This window comes from Silene latifolia, chromosome 1 (assembly GCF_048544455.1).
Source record: "Silene latifolia isolate original U9 population chromosome 1, ASM4854445v1, whole genome shotgun sequence".
Lineage (NCBI taxonomy): Eukaryota > Viridiplantae > Streptophyta > Magnoliopsida > Caryophyllales > Caryophyllaceae > Silene > Silene latifolia.
Genome location: NC_133526.1, coordinates 180,802,279 through 180,818,579, shown reverse-complemented (window position 1 = coordinate 180,818,579; position 16,301 = coordinate 180,802,279). Strand labels below are relative to the sequence as shown.

Below are 16,301 nucleotides of genomic sequence, written 5' to 3'. Positions count from 1 at the left end.
CCGAATACGGTGAATGTATTGATCGATTCCGCCATTAAAGCAGCTGGTATTTCTCAACCTTCTTCTTTAATTCGGTCTTCTGGTCCTACTTTTACCTCAAAAGGTCTTTCTCTCTCAGCTACGTCTCCAATTCAAACTATTAATTGTTCGATTAATTCCATCTCTGTTTCGGATTCTCCTGTGGATAATACTGTTATTCATGTTCATACTGATACTTTGATTGATGCTACTACTGTTTTGACTGTTGATAATAATGTAAAGGAAACTGTTAAAGATACTACTGTAAATGTTATACCTAATTTGAACCCTAATTCCTCCTCACCTAAAATTGAGGAAAAATGGAGTTCTGTGGTTAACAAGCCTCGGAAGTTAGGTATGAACCTCTTTTATTGTGAACAAAGTGTGCATTCCACTGAAATTGATCTTGAGGAATCTGACTTTGCTGCGGAACTTAAGATTTGGGAAAATACTTTAATGGGTCATGTTCTCGGATCTAAACCATATCTTAAAACTATCCAGGATTATGTTTCTGCTCATTGGGGCAATATTGGTTCCCCTATTGTTCAATATTTCAGAAGTGGTTGGTTTTCCTTTCGTTTTAAATCAGAAAAGGAGATGTCTAATGTTCTTAGAAATGGACCATGGAAAGTGGGTTCTAACTCTCTTATTCTTAAACACTGGTCTCCTTCTTTTTCTCTTGAAATGGAGAGGGTGGCTAGGGTTCCTGTTTGGATACTTTCCCTGGTTTGGATCCCTACCTTTGGTCTGATAAAGTTCTTAGTAAAATGGCCAGCAAAATAGGCAAGCCCCTCTTTGCTGATCCTGCTACTACTGAGAAATCCAAGCTTTCTTTTGCTAGGATAATGGTGGAAGTTGATGTTTCTAAGGAACTTCCTAGCCATGTGGTGCTCAATGTTCCTCATATAGGTCAAATCACTCAAAAAGTGGTTTATCAATGGTTGCCTTATTATTGTAGGGAGTGTGGCAAACTTGGTCACACTTCTTCTACTTGCAAAAAGGTGCAGGCCCAACCAAAAAAGGTGTCAGTTCCTAAAGTTGTGGTCCCTGCAGTGGAGCTAGGTGGTACCTCAGGTTCATCTGGGAAGAAGACTAGTAGTATGGAGGAGAATGTAGACTCAGAATGCTCTTTGCTAGGTCAGAGATCTCTTCCCCCTGCTAGTTCTACTCCCCCCATGATGTTCCTGTAATGCACTCAAAACGCTCTAAATCCAGTTCTGATGACCTAACTGAGGGTTTGCTTACTACAAATTCCTTCCAAGCTCTAACAGAGGTTGAACATGTTACTGAAAAGGAGGAGTCCCAGCTGAACTTTCCTAGCACTATAGAGCAAGGTGGTACCTCAGGTTCCTCTGGGCAGAAGACTAGTAGAGTGGTAGAGAATGTAGACTCAGGATGCTCTTTGCTAGGTCAGAGATCTCTTCTACCTGGTAGTTCTTCTTCTCAAGATGTTCCTGTAATGCACTCAGTATGCTCTCAATCTTCTGCTGCCTTACAATGTGGTATGAGTACTAATATTTCTGTCACTGTTCTAGAGAAGGATACACTTGTTACTGAACTAGGTGGTACATCATCTCTAGTTGCAGAGGGGGTGGCTTTAATGGGGAGGAATGTAGGCTCAGGATGTATTGAACTAGGCCAGAGATCCTCTTCTTTAGAACCTTCCTCTCTTGTAGCTATGGATGAGATGCATCAAGAATGTTCAGCTCAGAGTTTAGTGGCTATTCCTAGAGGGACTGATCCTCCTGATATTTCTCTTTAATGAAAGTTGCTTCCTGGAATGTTAGAGGGTTCAAATGTCCTATTAAGTAGTGTGATGTCAAGGATTTCTTGGTGCATAATCAGATTGATGTTCTTGCTATATTGGAAACTAGGGTTAAAGAAAACAAAGCCAGGAAAATTATAAGACAGGTTTTTAGTAATTGGAAGGTTATTTGTAATTACAATGCTCACCATAATGGCAGGATTTGGTTAATCTACAATCCTACTTCTGTATCTCTTAGTAATATCTTGATTGATGCTCAGTGGATCAGCTGTCAAATTCATCACCATCTCTCTAGCTCTGACTTCCAGTTGAGTGTTGTTTATGGCAGCAATGATGCTACTGAGAGGCTTCTCCTTTGGAATAGTCTTAAAACTATTTGCACCTCTAAGCCTTGGATTGTCTTGGGTGATTTCAATGTAATTAGAAGTATTGAGGAGAAATTGAGTTCTAATCCTCCTATTTTGCAAGATATGTTGGCTTTCAATTCCTGTTTGGCTTCCTGCTCTCTTGATGATATGTCTAGTACTGGTACTAATTTAACCTGGACTAACAAGCAGGACCAGCTGACTAGAGTTTGGTCAAAATTGGACAGGGTCCTTATCAACTCTAGCTGGGCTACTTCCTTTTCTTCTTCTAGTGCTCATTTTCATGAATCTAGGCTCTCTGACCACTCTCCTGTGGTGGTCACTGTGTTCACTAATAGGAAAGTTCCTAAAAGGTTTAGTTTCCTGAACAGCTGGATTGGGCATCCTGACTATGAGGACACTGTTAAAAATGCCTGGAAGACTTCTAAAGCTGGCGGTCCTATATTTTGTTTTTTTGAAAAGCTAAAAAGTGTTAAAGCTGCTCTTAAACAATTGCATCAGTCTCATTTCAGTAATATCTCTGATAAAGTTAAAAATGCTCGGGTGAAACTCAAAGAAGTTCAGGCTAAATTGCTCTCTGACCCATTTTCTTCTACTCTCATTCTTGAGGAGAAGCTTGCTATCAAAGAGTTCACTAGTCTCAAATCTATTGAACTTTCTATCTTACAACAAAGAGCCAAGATTACTCATCTACAACAGTCTGATACTAATTCCAAGTTTTTCTTTGCTAAAATTGCTGAAAGAAGACATCAACAATTTATTGGTTCCATTAAGGATAAGAATGGGGTTCTTCATTCTGGTCAGGATGGAGTTACTCATGCTTTTCAAGACTATTACTCTGCCCTTCTTGGTTCCAATCAGTCTGTCCCAGTTCTGGATGCTGATTTGTTAAGGCAAGATGGGTGTGTTTTGCCCTCTGACCACCATAATCTTCTCAGGGATGTTACTCAACTGGAAATCAAAGAAGCTGTTTTTAGTATTGATTCTAACAGCAGTCCAGGGATTGATGGGTTCTCTTCAGGATTCTTCAAATCTGCCTGGTCTATTATTGAAAAGGATTTTTGTGCTGCTATGCTTAGTTTTTTCAGAATTGGCCATATGGCAAAGCAAGCTAATGCTACTCTTCTTTCTTTACTTCCTAAGAAGCAGGTCCCTGAATCAGTGTTGGACTACAGGCCAATATCTTGTTGCACGGTTTTTTACAAAACCATTAGCAAAATCTTGGCTAATAGACTCCAGCATATCTTACCCTCTATTGTTGGCAATGAGCAGGCAGCTTTTGTGAAAGGGAGATGTATTTTTGAAAATATCATTCTTTCTCAGGCTCTTGTTAAAGGCTACAACAGAAGGTATATCTCTCCCAGATGTTTAGTAAAAGTGGATATTAGAAAAGCATTTGATTCTCTCCAATGGGATTTTGTTTCACAAATGCTTTAGGTTTTGGGGTTCCCTCCCTTATTTTCAAAATGGATTATGGGTTGCATCTCTAATACCTGGTATTCCTTTAAGGTTAATGGAGCTATTTCAGGATTTTTTCCTGGTAAAAGTGGCATTAGGCAAGGAGATCCTCTTTGTCCTTACCTTTTTGTCCTCAGTATGGAAATTCTCTCTAGATCTCTCAGAAGGCTTTGTTCCCAACCTCGGGTTTCCTACCATCCTAAGTGTAGTAGACTCAATATCACTCATTTGATCTTTGCAGATGATTTGATGATTTTTGTAAGGGGGGATGTGCCCTCAGTCAATGCTGTTAAAAAAGCTATTTCTGAGTTTGCCCTTATCTCTGGTTTACATGCCAATATTGAGAAAACAAATATCTACTTTGGAGGGGTTCCTCATTCTATTATGCAAGAGATTTTGGATGCTACTGGATTCTCTTTAGGCAATTTCCCATTCAGATACCTTGGGCTCCCTCTTGCTACATCCAAGCTTAAAATTTCTATGTTTGATTCTTTAGTTACCAAAATTCAGAAATGCATTCATCACTGGTCTTCTCATGCTCTTTCCTATGCTGGAAGGGCACAGCTTCTGAATTCAGTAATTTTTGGTTTGGATAATTTCTGGTGTTCCAGTCTCCTTCTTCCAAAGGAGGTCATTCACCACATAAATAAACTTAGTAAGGATTTCTTTTGGAATATTCCAGTGGGTACTAGAAGACTAGTGTTCAAAAACTGGTCTACCATTTGTGCTCCTTGGTCCTATGGTGGCTTCAATATTAAGGATCTCCTCTCCTGGAATCAAGCTTTATGGGTTTGGAAGCTTTCTCTCCCTAATACTGGCTTGTGGGCTCACTGGATCAAGACATATGTCCTGAAACAGGAATCTATTTGGACAGTTATCAGTAAAGAACAGTTCCCTTCTTGTTTCAAGGATATTCTCAAAACTAGGGACATCTTTGTCTCTCTCTCTGGGTCTGCTCAGCAAGCTCAGCTCCAGCTAAATGCTTGGTGTGCTGGTTCTCATATCCCTGCTAACCAACTCTACTTATTCTTCAGGCAGATTACTCCTGTTGGGGATTGGGCTACTAGTCTAACCTACTCAGGGATCATGCCTAGTCACAGGATTATTTCTTCAATGGCAGTTCAGGGGCAGCTTGCTACTGTTGATAATCTTCAAAGAAGAGGCTTCTCTCTTGCTAATAGATGTTGTCTGTGTGAGAACCATGAAGAGACCCATGCTCATCTCTTCTTTTCCTGTCCTTATTCTCATCATGTTTGGTTGTTTGTTCTTCAGTGGATGAATGTTATCAGACCTGTTTTACCTTTGCAGCAAGAACTCACCCTCCTGGATACTATGCCTAGTTGGAGAAAGCATTGGTTTCAAGTTTCAATTGCAACAGTAGTTCACTCACTGTGGACTGAACGGAATCACAAGATTTTTGCTCAGGAGCAGCTCTCCCCTTCTGCTCTGCTAAAAAAGATCAAGTTTAAGATAGCTGTTCGAATGCACATGCGCCATTCTGAGCTTTTTCTATCTAGTCTTCAGTCTGTTTAAGGGCTCCCTTTGTTTAGTTTGAGTTGTTCTTTATTGGATAGTTTTGCAAATTGTAATTTCTTTTCTTCTTAAGAAATGAAATGATAACTCTTTTGCAAAAAAAGTTACTCTCTAGTCGGAAAAACCACTCTTGATATTGATCACTTGTAAAATACGACCTTTGTGAATACGGATTTTGCAAATTATTTTACATTGAGTGGGAGAAATTAAGGATATGAGAATCGGTTATCGCACATACACTTGTGAGGACAAGTGGGAGATTGTTGGAGCTAGTGTCCTCCACAATTAGTGTGATAACGTGTATAAATCTCTTATAGGTTCACAGGGTATACTTAGTATTTTATCAGTCGATTAACGTTTACTAATAACGGTTGGCTTGCTAGAAGTTTGACGTTATTATCATACTGATGGCGGTGATCAACTGGTCCCTAAAAGTCACACCTGAAGGATGTGTTTGAGAGATGTGATTATATGAAAATATAATCACATTGATGCCTTATATGACTAAAAGGTTAGTCCATGTATTTGACTAAAAAGTTAGTCAATGTGATGATGAGACGATTATTTAATACAATTAAATAATATTAGCTGAGACGAATTAATTGTTAATTCGTAAATTGAATATAAACTGTTATATTTAATTAATGTATATAATGTTAGGTTAAACGAATTAAGATGTTAATTCGTAATTAAACGTAAACGGTTATATTTAATTAAGCAAATTATAAATATGCGATATTTATAGTTAATGTATATATTATACGAAATTGTCATAATAAATAATTACAGACCGGCATTAATAAATCGACTACAAACTGTTGTGTGTGGACTTATTAAATACGTGATGACATAAATGATAATTGATAAATATACACATATTATACATTTTGACAATAACCGAAAATAAGAAGATTTTCTTCTTGTTTTTGGTTGTTGGTCACTTGATTTTAGGAAAATAAAAGAAGAAAAATATCTTCCTCCTTTTGCTCCTTTTGGACGGTTTTAAGAGGAGAGAGGAAGAATCATTTTTCTCACTTGATTTTTTCACAAAAACACTCTCATCACAAAACCCTAAAAACTACCCTAAAATTATTAGAAATTAGGGTTTTCTTTCTAGCAAGAAAGAGGCATTTCTCGGAGCATCTTGGGTGCAACGATTAGGAGAATATCGATCTCGATATTTGTTCTTAGGCCATATTGCTAGGACCAGAGGTTGATTATAATCTCTATTCTTTTGTTTATGCAATTTCATTTATGACTCGTAATTTCATATTTCATAATTTCGTTATAATCCAAAATTTTCTTGATGAAATATACCGATATTTCCCACATTTACACACCTTTTTACATATCTTCTTTTACACTTTTACACACATTTTCCCACACATTTTCATAATGTTTTAGTCTTAGTTTTAGAATAAAATGTAGGTTAGATTTTCTTTATGTTATTTACATTTCCTTTAGCATTTCAATATTGTATTACAATTTCTATTCAAGCATTGTTCTTCAAACTCCATTTCCATTGTTGAGGTAATTTATATCTAATATTATTTCCTTATCATTATGTTCATCATTTTGTTCATCATTAACTTAATTTACAAAATGTAAGAGTAATATATCTTGTCTAGGGGATAAAGGAAGGCATGCTAAATAACTAATCACATGTGTTAAAATGAGATGTCACGATATTAAAATAGTTTATATAACATGTTTGCATTATATTGTTTAATCTTTGGTTATTGACCGTAATCGTAGATTAAGTTTGTTAATTCATTCTATAAGTCGAGAGGCACAGAATTGAATTAGGCTAAGCATGTGTAGTATGACGACCTAGTCATAAATGAGAATTTCTCTAGGACCGGTCTATGGTTGACACTAATATCGATAAGTGGGTATATCTATGCCTAAATAATTTATCGTTATCAAATGCATTTCTAAATTAACATGACTAATTAGTAATTTGCATGTGTGACCCGATTTCCCTAGACGCTTTCTTTTTTATTGTTTTCATTTTATTTGCATAACCAACCAACCAACCAACCAACAACCGATAAACCGACCTCGATAGAATTCAATCCATAACAACTTGTTTAGCAAACTCTCTTCTCCTTGTGGTTCGACCCCTATTACTACATTTATTTGTGTTTAGGGAATTTATCTTTGCATAGGTGTGCGATAGCCTATCAAATTTTGGCGCCGTTGTCGGGGAGCACGGTTTTATTGCGTTTTGAATTGTCGATTTTTATCTTGTTTTCTTTTGTCTTGAGGAACACTCGTTCCTTAAGACCGTTACTTATCATTTTATAGAAATTATTGTCTTATGCCCAGGTCCTCTCGTAGTGGAGAATTACTTTTACCGGATTCCGATCCCGAGAAAACCTTTAGGAGAAGACGACGTTTTTGGAAAGAAGTGAAAGAAGCCGCTTCCCCGTGCAAGTTGAAAGTGTTAGAAAGTCTTACTTAGACGATCTAGAAGCTCTTAAAGAAGAGGAGGTTTCAAGTTCATCATCTCCACCACCATCACCATCTCAAACTAAAAAGATGGTGAAACTTTCCAATCACTCAAATCCCACCGCGGCCATGCTTCTGGTCGGTATCACAACTACTTAAATTATCATGCCGGACTTCGAGATCAAACCGACTTTCATTAGCCTTGTGGAGAGGAAGCAATTTGGGGGAAGTCCTTTGGAGGATCCCAATTCACATGTGCAAAATTTCTGCGATTATTGCTCCATGATCCGTCAAACGGGCGTCACTCAAGCCCAAATAAAGGAAATACTTTTCCCTTTCTCTTTGAAGGACAGGACCAAGCTTTGGATCAATAGCCTTGACCGCACCGCTATGAGAATCACCAATTGGGAGACATTGGCTCTTGCGTTCTATCAAAAGTTTTTTCCACTGGAGAAAACTCAAACTTTGAGGAGCCAAATCACCGGATTCCATCAACAAGCTCTTGAGAGCTTATATGAGCCTTGGGAGAGGTACAAAGAATTGGAAAGACAATGCCACATCATGGTCTAGATGATTGGTTTCTAGCTATAACATTCTACAATGGATGTGTCGAGTCCCGAAGGATTCTTGATTCCGCCAACAATGGGCGGTTTGATCAAATTGACACCGATATTGCTCATGCCACGATCGAATCTATGGCGGTGCATGACACACAATATGTCAATTCCTGAAGTGTGCCACTCAAGGGTAAAGAAGAATCCTCTGACAATTCCGTCTTGTTAGCTCAAATTGCCTTATTTCAACAACAATTGGCGGAAAGAGATGCTAGAGATTCCCTTCAACAACTCAATGTCGTTTCTTCTACAAGTCAAATCATTGCTTGTGATGGTTGCGAGGGTGCGGGTCATTACACCGCTCATTGTCAAGCTACTATTGAGGAGGTAAATGCTTTTCAAGCTTTAAGACAAAATTCTTATCCACCGGGTACATTTTCAAATACATATAACCTAAATTCAAGATTCCACCCGAATATGTCTTATCGAAGCAATAATGTGATTAATCCTCAACCTCAATCCCCACCGCAACAAAATGCCTATGTCCCTCAACAAAAAAAGTATAATCCTCCACCGGGTTATCAAATCCAACAAAGGCCACCACAACACAATTACCAACAAAATCAAACCCCACCACAAAATGGCCAACAAAATAACCAAGGAGGAGGTAAGCTTGAGGCTATGATGATTCAAATGCAAAGGGAATTGTTGGCACAAATCCAAAAGAGTGATCAAGCTTATAATGCCGCAATCAAGATGTTGGAGCAACAAATGTCTCAACTAGCCTCATCTAGCTCTTCAAGGAAAACGGGTCAATTACTACCTCAAGGTGAGCAACCACATGCGACCGTTAATTCTATCTCCTTGAGAAGTGGTACAAGATAAGATGGACCCTCCATGACCTTGGATGACTAGGTGGTTGTTAAAAAGCCCAAGCTTGGGGTAAATGACAAAAAGAAGGCTAGTGAAGAGCCTCTTGTTAAGGATCGTGTGTCATTTCCTCATCGGTTATTGATGCTAAAGAGAAAGATCAAGCTTGATGCCAAAGATGTTGAGCCCCCTATGCCCAAAGAAAGTGACGAGATGATTGTTGAGGAAGTCTCTCCTAATACTAAGGAGGATGATGCCGTTTCAAAGAAGGTGGATGTTCCCATTGAGAATGAGAAAGTGAAAGTGAGAGATGTGGAGGATGCTCCTCTAAATGAAGTTGTTCAAGTATCGTTTCCTCATCGTCTAGCAAAGCACAAGAAGGAAGGTAAGTACGGTAAGTTTTTGGAAGTTTGTAAGAATTTACAAATCAACGTCCCATTTATTGAATTACTTACCCAAGTCCCTTCCTGCTCAAAGTTTATGAAGAAAATCCTCTCAAAGAAGCGATCCTTCAATGAGGTTGAGACCATTACTTTCACCGAAGAGTGTAGTGCACTCTTACAAAATAAGTCTCCCCCGAAACTTAAGGACCTCGGTAGCTATTCTATTTCTTACACTTTAGGCACATATACCATCGATAAGGCTCTTTGCGACCTAGGTGCTAGTGTGAGTGTCATGCCCTATTCCATTTGTGAAAAACTTAACATGGGTACTTTAAAATGCACAAGTATTACATTGCAAATTGCGAACCATTCTTTAAAGCGACCTTTAGGTGTCTTAGAAGATGTGTCCGTCAAAGTTGGCAAGTTTTTCATACCCGTTGACTTCCTCATACTTGATATGGCCGAGGACTCACAAACCCCAATTATATTGGGTAGGCCATTTTTACGCACCGTGGGTGCGCTAATTGATGTGCAAAATGGGAGGTTGATGTTAGAAGTGGGTGATGACCGAGTTTCTTTTAGCAAAAATAACACCATTAGAAGTGCAATGTTACAAGAGTCTTGTTATTTATTTAGCACGGTGGACTCTCCTAATGCCTCTACTACGCTTGGATCCTTACTAATGGATCCATTGGAGGACGATATTGGTGTTGTTTTTTTTGTAGGTGACAATGTTAAGGGCACTATTGCTAAGAGTGACAAAAAGAAAAGGAAATTTTATTTGAACAATTTCAAATGGTTGCGGAATGCAAAAGTAGCTATGAAATGGAGCTCAGTTGGTGGCAAGCTCAATGATAAAACTTGATTAAATAGCTTCTTGCATTGTGCAGGACGTTAAACCAACGCTTCTTGGGAGGCAACCCAAGCTTTTTAATTGCTTTTATTTATTTCTTGTTTTTAAATTTTCGCAATTTACTTTTTTTGTAGATTAGTAATAATATGCTAGACTTGACGATGTTTCTTTTTGTGATTTATAGGTGAAAATGAAGAAAGGAGACTTAGAGGATAAAATAGCACGCTTCCCCAAGCAAGAACCCCGTTCGGGGACGTAAGCTTCAAAAAACGGGACGGGATTACCTAATATGGGTTAGTAGAGAAGTCAACGCGTAGAGGCAGTCAACCCCGCTCGGGGTTGGTAGCCCCGATCGGGGAAGTGGTTTTTTATTTGTCTGCGTGTTATTTGGACGGGTAAAAAAAAAAAGAGAAACATATGCTATCACTTTTATACACCCGACTGTACTCCTCTACTCTTCTCCTTTCATTTTCTTCACATTTCTTCACCCAAAATCAATAGGAAACATCTAGTTCTTCATCATTTTGCAAGATTCAATCAACCATTAACATCGACAAGTAAGTTTTCTTCCCTTTTATCTTTAATTTCATCCATTTCAATCAATTTAATCAAGTTTATCAAACCCTAACTCAAATTGGGGGAATTTGATTTTGTGCTTATTTGTACTAGAAATTGATTGCAAAATGCTCTATTCATGTTTATAGTATGAATTAGTTCACTAATTCGTTCTATTACGTCTATTTGGATGAATTTTGGTTTGCCTTAAGATGAATTTTTGTCGTATATTTCAGAAAAATGGCACCAAGAAGACTTCCTACCCAAGGTGCTTTTAAGAGGAGAAGGAATGATGCGGAATCCTCCCGGGCTGCGGAGGATGTGCAAATGGAAGAGGTCCCGAAATGGCATGATCCGAGTTTTCCCGGAGTAATTTTCAATTATCAAAAGCAATATGGCAACCGGGTCATCCTAAGAAGCAAAGGTATGAAACCAACTAAATTTATTAACCAAGCTTCTTTGAACAATATTGGAATTGAAAAGAATGTTACGACATTGTTTAAAAACCTTGGTATGAAACATTGTTATACAATGGATTATAAGACCTTTCCCGAACTCACCCTTGAGTTCTTGAGCTCTTTTGAGTTTCATAGGTCTAAGAAACCCGGTTTTGTGCTTTTTATGACCTTCCGATTGTTTAATGATGACTATAAGATGGACCTAGCAGACTTTGATAATATCTTCCAACTACCCCATAAAGACTTACCTATTGAATCACCCGACGCTTATAACCCGGTTTTAACATGGAATGCCATTTCTCACTTCCCTTTTCAAAGTTGGGACCATTGCCCTCACCAATACATACACTACTCTGACATTCGGGTTTGACAAAGGTTTATAGGATGGACCTTTTTTGGGATAGATGAACCTCACTCGGTGAGGAAAGTTGAGGTGGAGATTTTGGGTGCTTTCCTAAATGTTGATGGTGATGATAATTGGGGGATCAATATCCCCTACCCCTTTGCGGTCCACTTGACCAAACAATGTAACCCAAAGAATAGTTGTATTGTCTTAGGAGGTTTGGTTACAAAGATTGCTCACCACATGTGTAGATTCAACCAAGGAAACACCGACTTAAGACCATTGCTAGTGTCTAGAGAAAAAGGGGTTAGGCTAGATTATGAATATTTTCTTTCTTGCAATTGGTTTCGGGACTCTCACCCTAACATGATTTGGAAGATTGGTAGGCAAGACTCCATTAGTCTACCGGAAGAAAAGAAAGAAATTAAGGCCTTAGTTCACACCAAGCCCTATCATGGGAGTGCCCCTTTTACTAGACCTACTTACCACTTGCCTCTACAGGGTGAGCCACGTACCACCGTTGAGCGGCGTGAGAAAGGTCAACTCTCTCAAGCACGCCATTCCACCTCTAGTGTTCATTCACCCTCTAGTCTACAAATGATGGAAATGATGCGAGAATTAAGCTTAAGTGTTAATACAATTCGTGATGACCAACAACTTGTTTTGCATCCAATTTATGATCATTTTGCTTGATAAGGAGTAATTCAACCCGAGGAGCCGCACCCTTATACTTATCCCCCAGGTGGATTTCCTCCTCCTCAACCCCTCCTAACAATGATGCAGGTACCTTTACTACATATGCTCCCGGTCCGGATTTTTGTGGTTCGGATTATGGAGTTGAGGCATTACATGGAGGATATGTAGGGTATGGTTGTAACACCCCGTATTTTATTAAGTTGGATAAAATTCTTTTAATTGCTATTTTGAATTTAATTACATCATTTAACGATTTATATATATATATATGCTTAGCTAATTAATTAATTTCATCATAATTCGATACGTTAATTTTAATAATCATTAATAAGTTTATTTAAAGTTAGTTCGAGTTTATTGAAGTTAGTTCGAGTTTATTTATTTAATAATTTCCGTTTCTTTACGAGTCCTTATGAAAGCAGTTAGTCTTGCTGAAGACGGGTCGGAGCAAGTGACGGATAATGCCACTCACAAAACGGATAGGGAGGACAAGGTGGGGGCACCCCATGTGCTTTCCTCTCTCCTCTATTTGGGTCATTTGTGAGAGGAAATGGTATCCGTCACTCCAAAGTGACGGATACGTGCCGTCTTCAATGAGATTTTGTGTTATGAAAGTTGTTTTAAGTGAACCCGAGATGGATTTTGGGAACAAAACCGTCCAATTAGCTATTTTGAGCTTATTTCACTAAATTAGCAATTTTTATTAATATCCGTTAGTTTTGTAAAAAAATCGCTAATAATTCCGATTCAAGCTGATATTGTATTATTTACGTTAACTAGCTGAGTTTATTTTATTTTCACTCATTAAATTTATTTATTATTGATTCCGTTTTATTACTGAAACTTTTACAAAAACCGATTTTATTAACTCGAGACGGTTTTAAAAACGAGCGAAATTACTTAACGATGAAGAAACGTACGTATAATTAGTAGCTAGCAAGCTAGCTGGTGTCTCATTATTATCATTCCTCGCGTCTTCTTCCTTTCTTCTATTTCCTTCTTCTTTGTTCTTCTTTTTCTTTCGTTTAAATTTTTGTCTATAAGTCGTCCTGATGCTCCGTTTCTCATCCGTTTTCAATGATTTTTGTTCCATAGCGCTCCTCTCGTCGTTCTCGTCATTCCGATGTAAGTAACATTCATTTTCGTTATGTATTTCTACAAACCCAATTTATACTTTCAGCTTTATTTATTATAAGACGGTTGTAGATGCTAAGATAGACGGTCTTGTATAAGATTTGTTAGTCATAAATGATTAGTTCAATCGGAAAAAGGTAACAATGATAGGTTACTCAATATTACTTGTAAAATGTGTTTATTTCGAATGCTGGTTAGTCTGTTTTATAATTGAGACGGTGTATAATTATATATAGGGATCCTTATGGATGTTAATTAGTTTGTTGTATGATTGAGACGGTGTATACTGACCTCTAGGGATCATTTGGGATGCTAGCTAGTAAGTGGTATATTTAAGACGGTGTATGCTGACATGTAGGGATTGTTTTGGGATGCTATTTGGGATTTTAACTACGATTGTTTTGTGTCTAATTGTAAAAAGGGGGCTGTGAGATGGTCTTATACTTGGTTTTGGTCATTGTTTGGTTGGTGGTTTGAGCCAACTTTCTTATTTCCGTCTGAAAACCGAGTCATTATGGGTGTGGTGGCGGGTTGTGAGGCCGGGTATGGTCGCTCGTGAAGTCGCGTTTAGGACTGCTCAAACGGTCCAAGAGCCGTGGCTATGGGTGCTCGTAGTGTAGGCTTGGGTCATTTAAAATATAATTAAATAACCGTCTCTTATTTTATATAACGATAATTCGTTAATATCGTCCTTTCACATAATTATTTTAGGTGGCTCATATGTGGTTGAAGATGAAGAGTAATTTTGGGTTTTAGAAGCTTTCTCAAGGGTTATTTGCCTTTTTCTAGCTTAAGGTAACTATTCCGAGTTACTCGACGAATTAATGTCACATTAGTAGTTAATGTTGTGCTTGTTGTTTGTTAAGTGTTTAGGTGATTGATAATGTGTTACTTTCGTTTTTCACATGATAGAAATTGGAAATAGCATGAGAATAATATTGCGATAAAATTTGTGATTTGGGCCAAAGTAGGCCAAGACTCGAGTGGGCCGTTGACCGAACGAGTTTGGCCAAACTAGGTTTAAACCAAATCGACCTCGATTTGACCGATGACCCGTCGCGGGACTCGGGTCGAGGGTTTGTCTTTGAGGTGAGATTGGTTGTTATTGGAGGTTTTATGTTATGCCTTGATATTTGTAATTATCATTTCACATGTTGGTTGTTGGATGCTTTGGATGCCTTATGCTTGAGTCTTGTTGCCTCTTTGCCATTTTAGCTTGTTCTCATGAATTATGAGATTAACGGTTAGCTGGAATTTGGATTATTATTGATATTGGAGATATTGTTGGATTGTCAGCTGAATATGCTCTTGCGTAACCTTTCATATACTAGGGTGTGTATGGTCTTTTGTGTGTACAAGTTTGGACTCTTTGCCCCTTTTATGGTTAATTGGGTATCCTACTTGTCTTGTGTGGTATGGGCTAAAGTATTCAAGCTAGGACTAGGTCTTAGGTGAGTATTTCGGCCTTCATCATAGATAGGCCATTATAGTCTTTGACGAGTATATGTTTGCGGCTTAATAGCCTTTGTGTTCCTGGCTTGGTGGGTTTATATCCAAGCTGGGGCATGACCTTTCTGCCTATTTTGTGAGGAGATGGTCAGCTTAAGTACTAGCCAACCCTTTGGTGGACTCCTTAGGGTACTCATGTGGTTTTATCATGAGTCTTGGGTGCGGTGGTTTTATCCGCATTTCTCTAGGTCTGCGCAGTCTAGGATTAGGGTTGAGTCGTATCTTGGCCATGTTTTATTCATATTAACCTCTGAGCCAAAATACTAGCTTCCCTACCTCGTGGTATAGACTCGAGTTACAAAGTGACTATTGACTGTACTAGTAACTTATGCCTGTCTCTAGATATATTGTCCTTTCTTGTTTGATGATTCTATGAATCATAGAAGGTGAGATGCAAGCCGGCTATGGTTGATAGAGTTTGGATTCCTGGATGTTATGTGATTCACATGATAGTGTAGTATGAGTCGGTCTAGTATTCACAGGCTAGGACTATGTGTTGTTATATTGTTGTTCACATGATAAGCACGATTGTCTAGCATCTATATGCTAAGGCTATGTGTTATTCATATTCATATTCTTATGTTTACATGTTATATTAATTATGACATTTCGTGGCTGGGAGAACTCGGAGTTACTCCCCACTGACTGTGGCTTTCGTATTTGTATAAAATGCGAATGACAGGTAGGTGATGCATATATGAGGTACATGGACGAGCTAGCGAGCAAAGTAACCTTGGAACCTAGATTGGTTTTATTTTATTGTGACCCTTAAACACTTTTTATGTCACATACATTTTAGGGACATATGTCTCCCTTTCTCATATTTGGGTTGTATAACTTTGTTTCACGACTTTAGCGATGTTTCATTCATGAGATTTATTTTGGACCTTGCATGTTTGACACCTTCCCATTTGGATATCTTTATAACAGGTTCAGGTTTATTAAAAATTACAGGTTTTTACCCAACTGAACCTATTACAAACATATCCATGCAGCTTTATTCTAGAATTACGTGTTTACTTTTCCGCGATAAATGAGGGTGTCACAGTTGGTATCAGAGCATATTTGCTCCCGACGCACGTTTGTGCACCCCAATATAAATAACTTGACCTTAAAATAATAAACTCGAGAGATGGGTAAGATGGGTAGACTTAGGACCTTATGTTGTAGTCTCTTTGTGTTTGCTCTTTGTTAGGTACTAACCTGTTTGTTGATTGTCATTTAATAATTGTTGCGTTCTTGGATCAATGACCGTGAGCTTATCTATAGCTAATGGAGTTATTACTCTTATTATAAAAAAATTTTGAACTAAAGGTTTTGAAAATATTTTAATGTTTTTCACTGGTTTTAACGTCA

At 38.1% G+C, this 16,301-nt stretch overlaps 1 protein-coding gene and 1 non-coding gene across 2 annotated transcripts; one reads left to right on the top strand and one right to left on the bottom strand.

Annotated features, from left to right (window-relative positions):
• Window positions 1-3,621: 3,621 nt before the first annotated feature.
• On the top strand, window positions 3,622-5,139 carry LOC141588343 (uncharacterized). The gene has a single exon (XM_074409791.1). It carries the CDS (start codon window positions 3,622-3,624, stop codon window positions 5,137-5,139), a length of 1,518 nt encoding a protein of 505 aa, XP_074265892.1.
• A 2,911-nt stretch (window positions 5,140-8,050) lies between these two features.
• Window positions 8,051-8,158, bottom strand: LOC141620074 (small nucleolar RNA R71). Its single transcript, XR_012531877.1, has one exon. It is a non-coding gene; the product is annotated as a small nucleolar RNA R71 (small nucleolar RNA).
• Between the last annotated feature and the right edge of the window lie 8,143 nt (window positions 8,159-16,301).

Coding starts and splice junctions, on each gene's coding strand:
- LOC141588343 (XM_074409791.1), top strand. CDS start 3,622: ATGGGTTGCATCTCTAATACCTGGTATTCCTTTAAGGTTAATGGAGCT.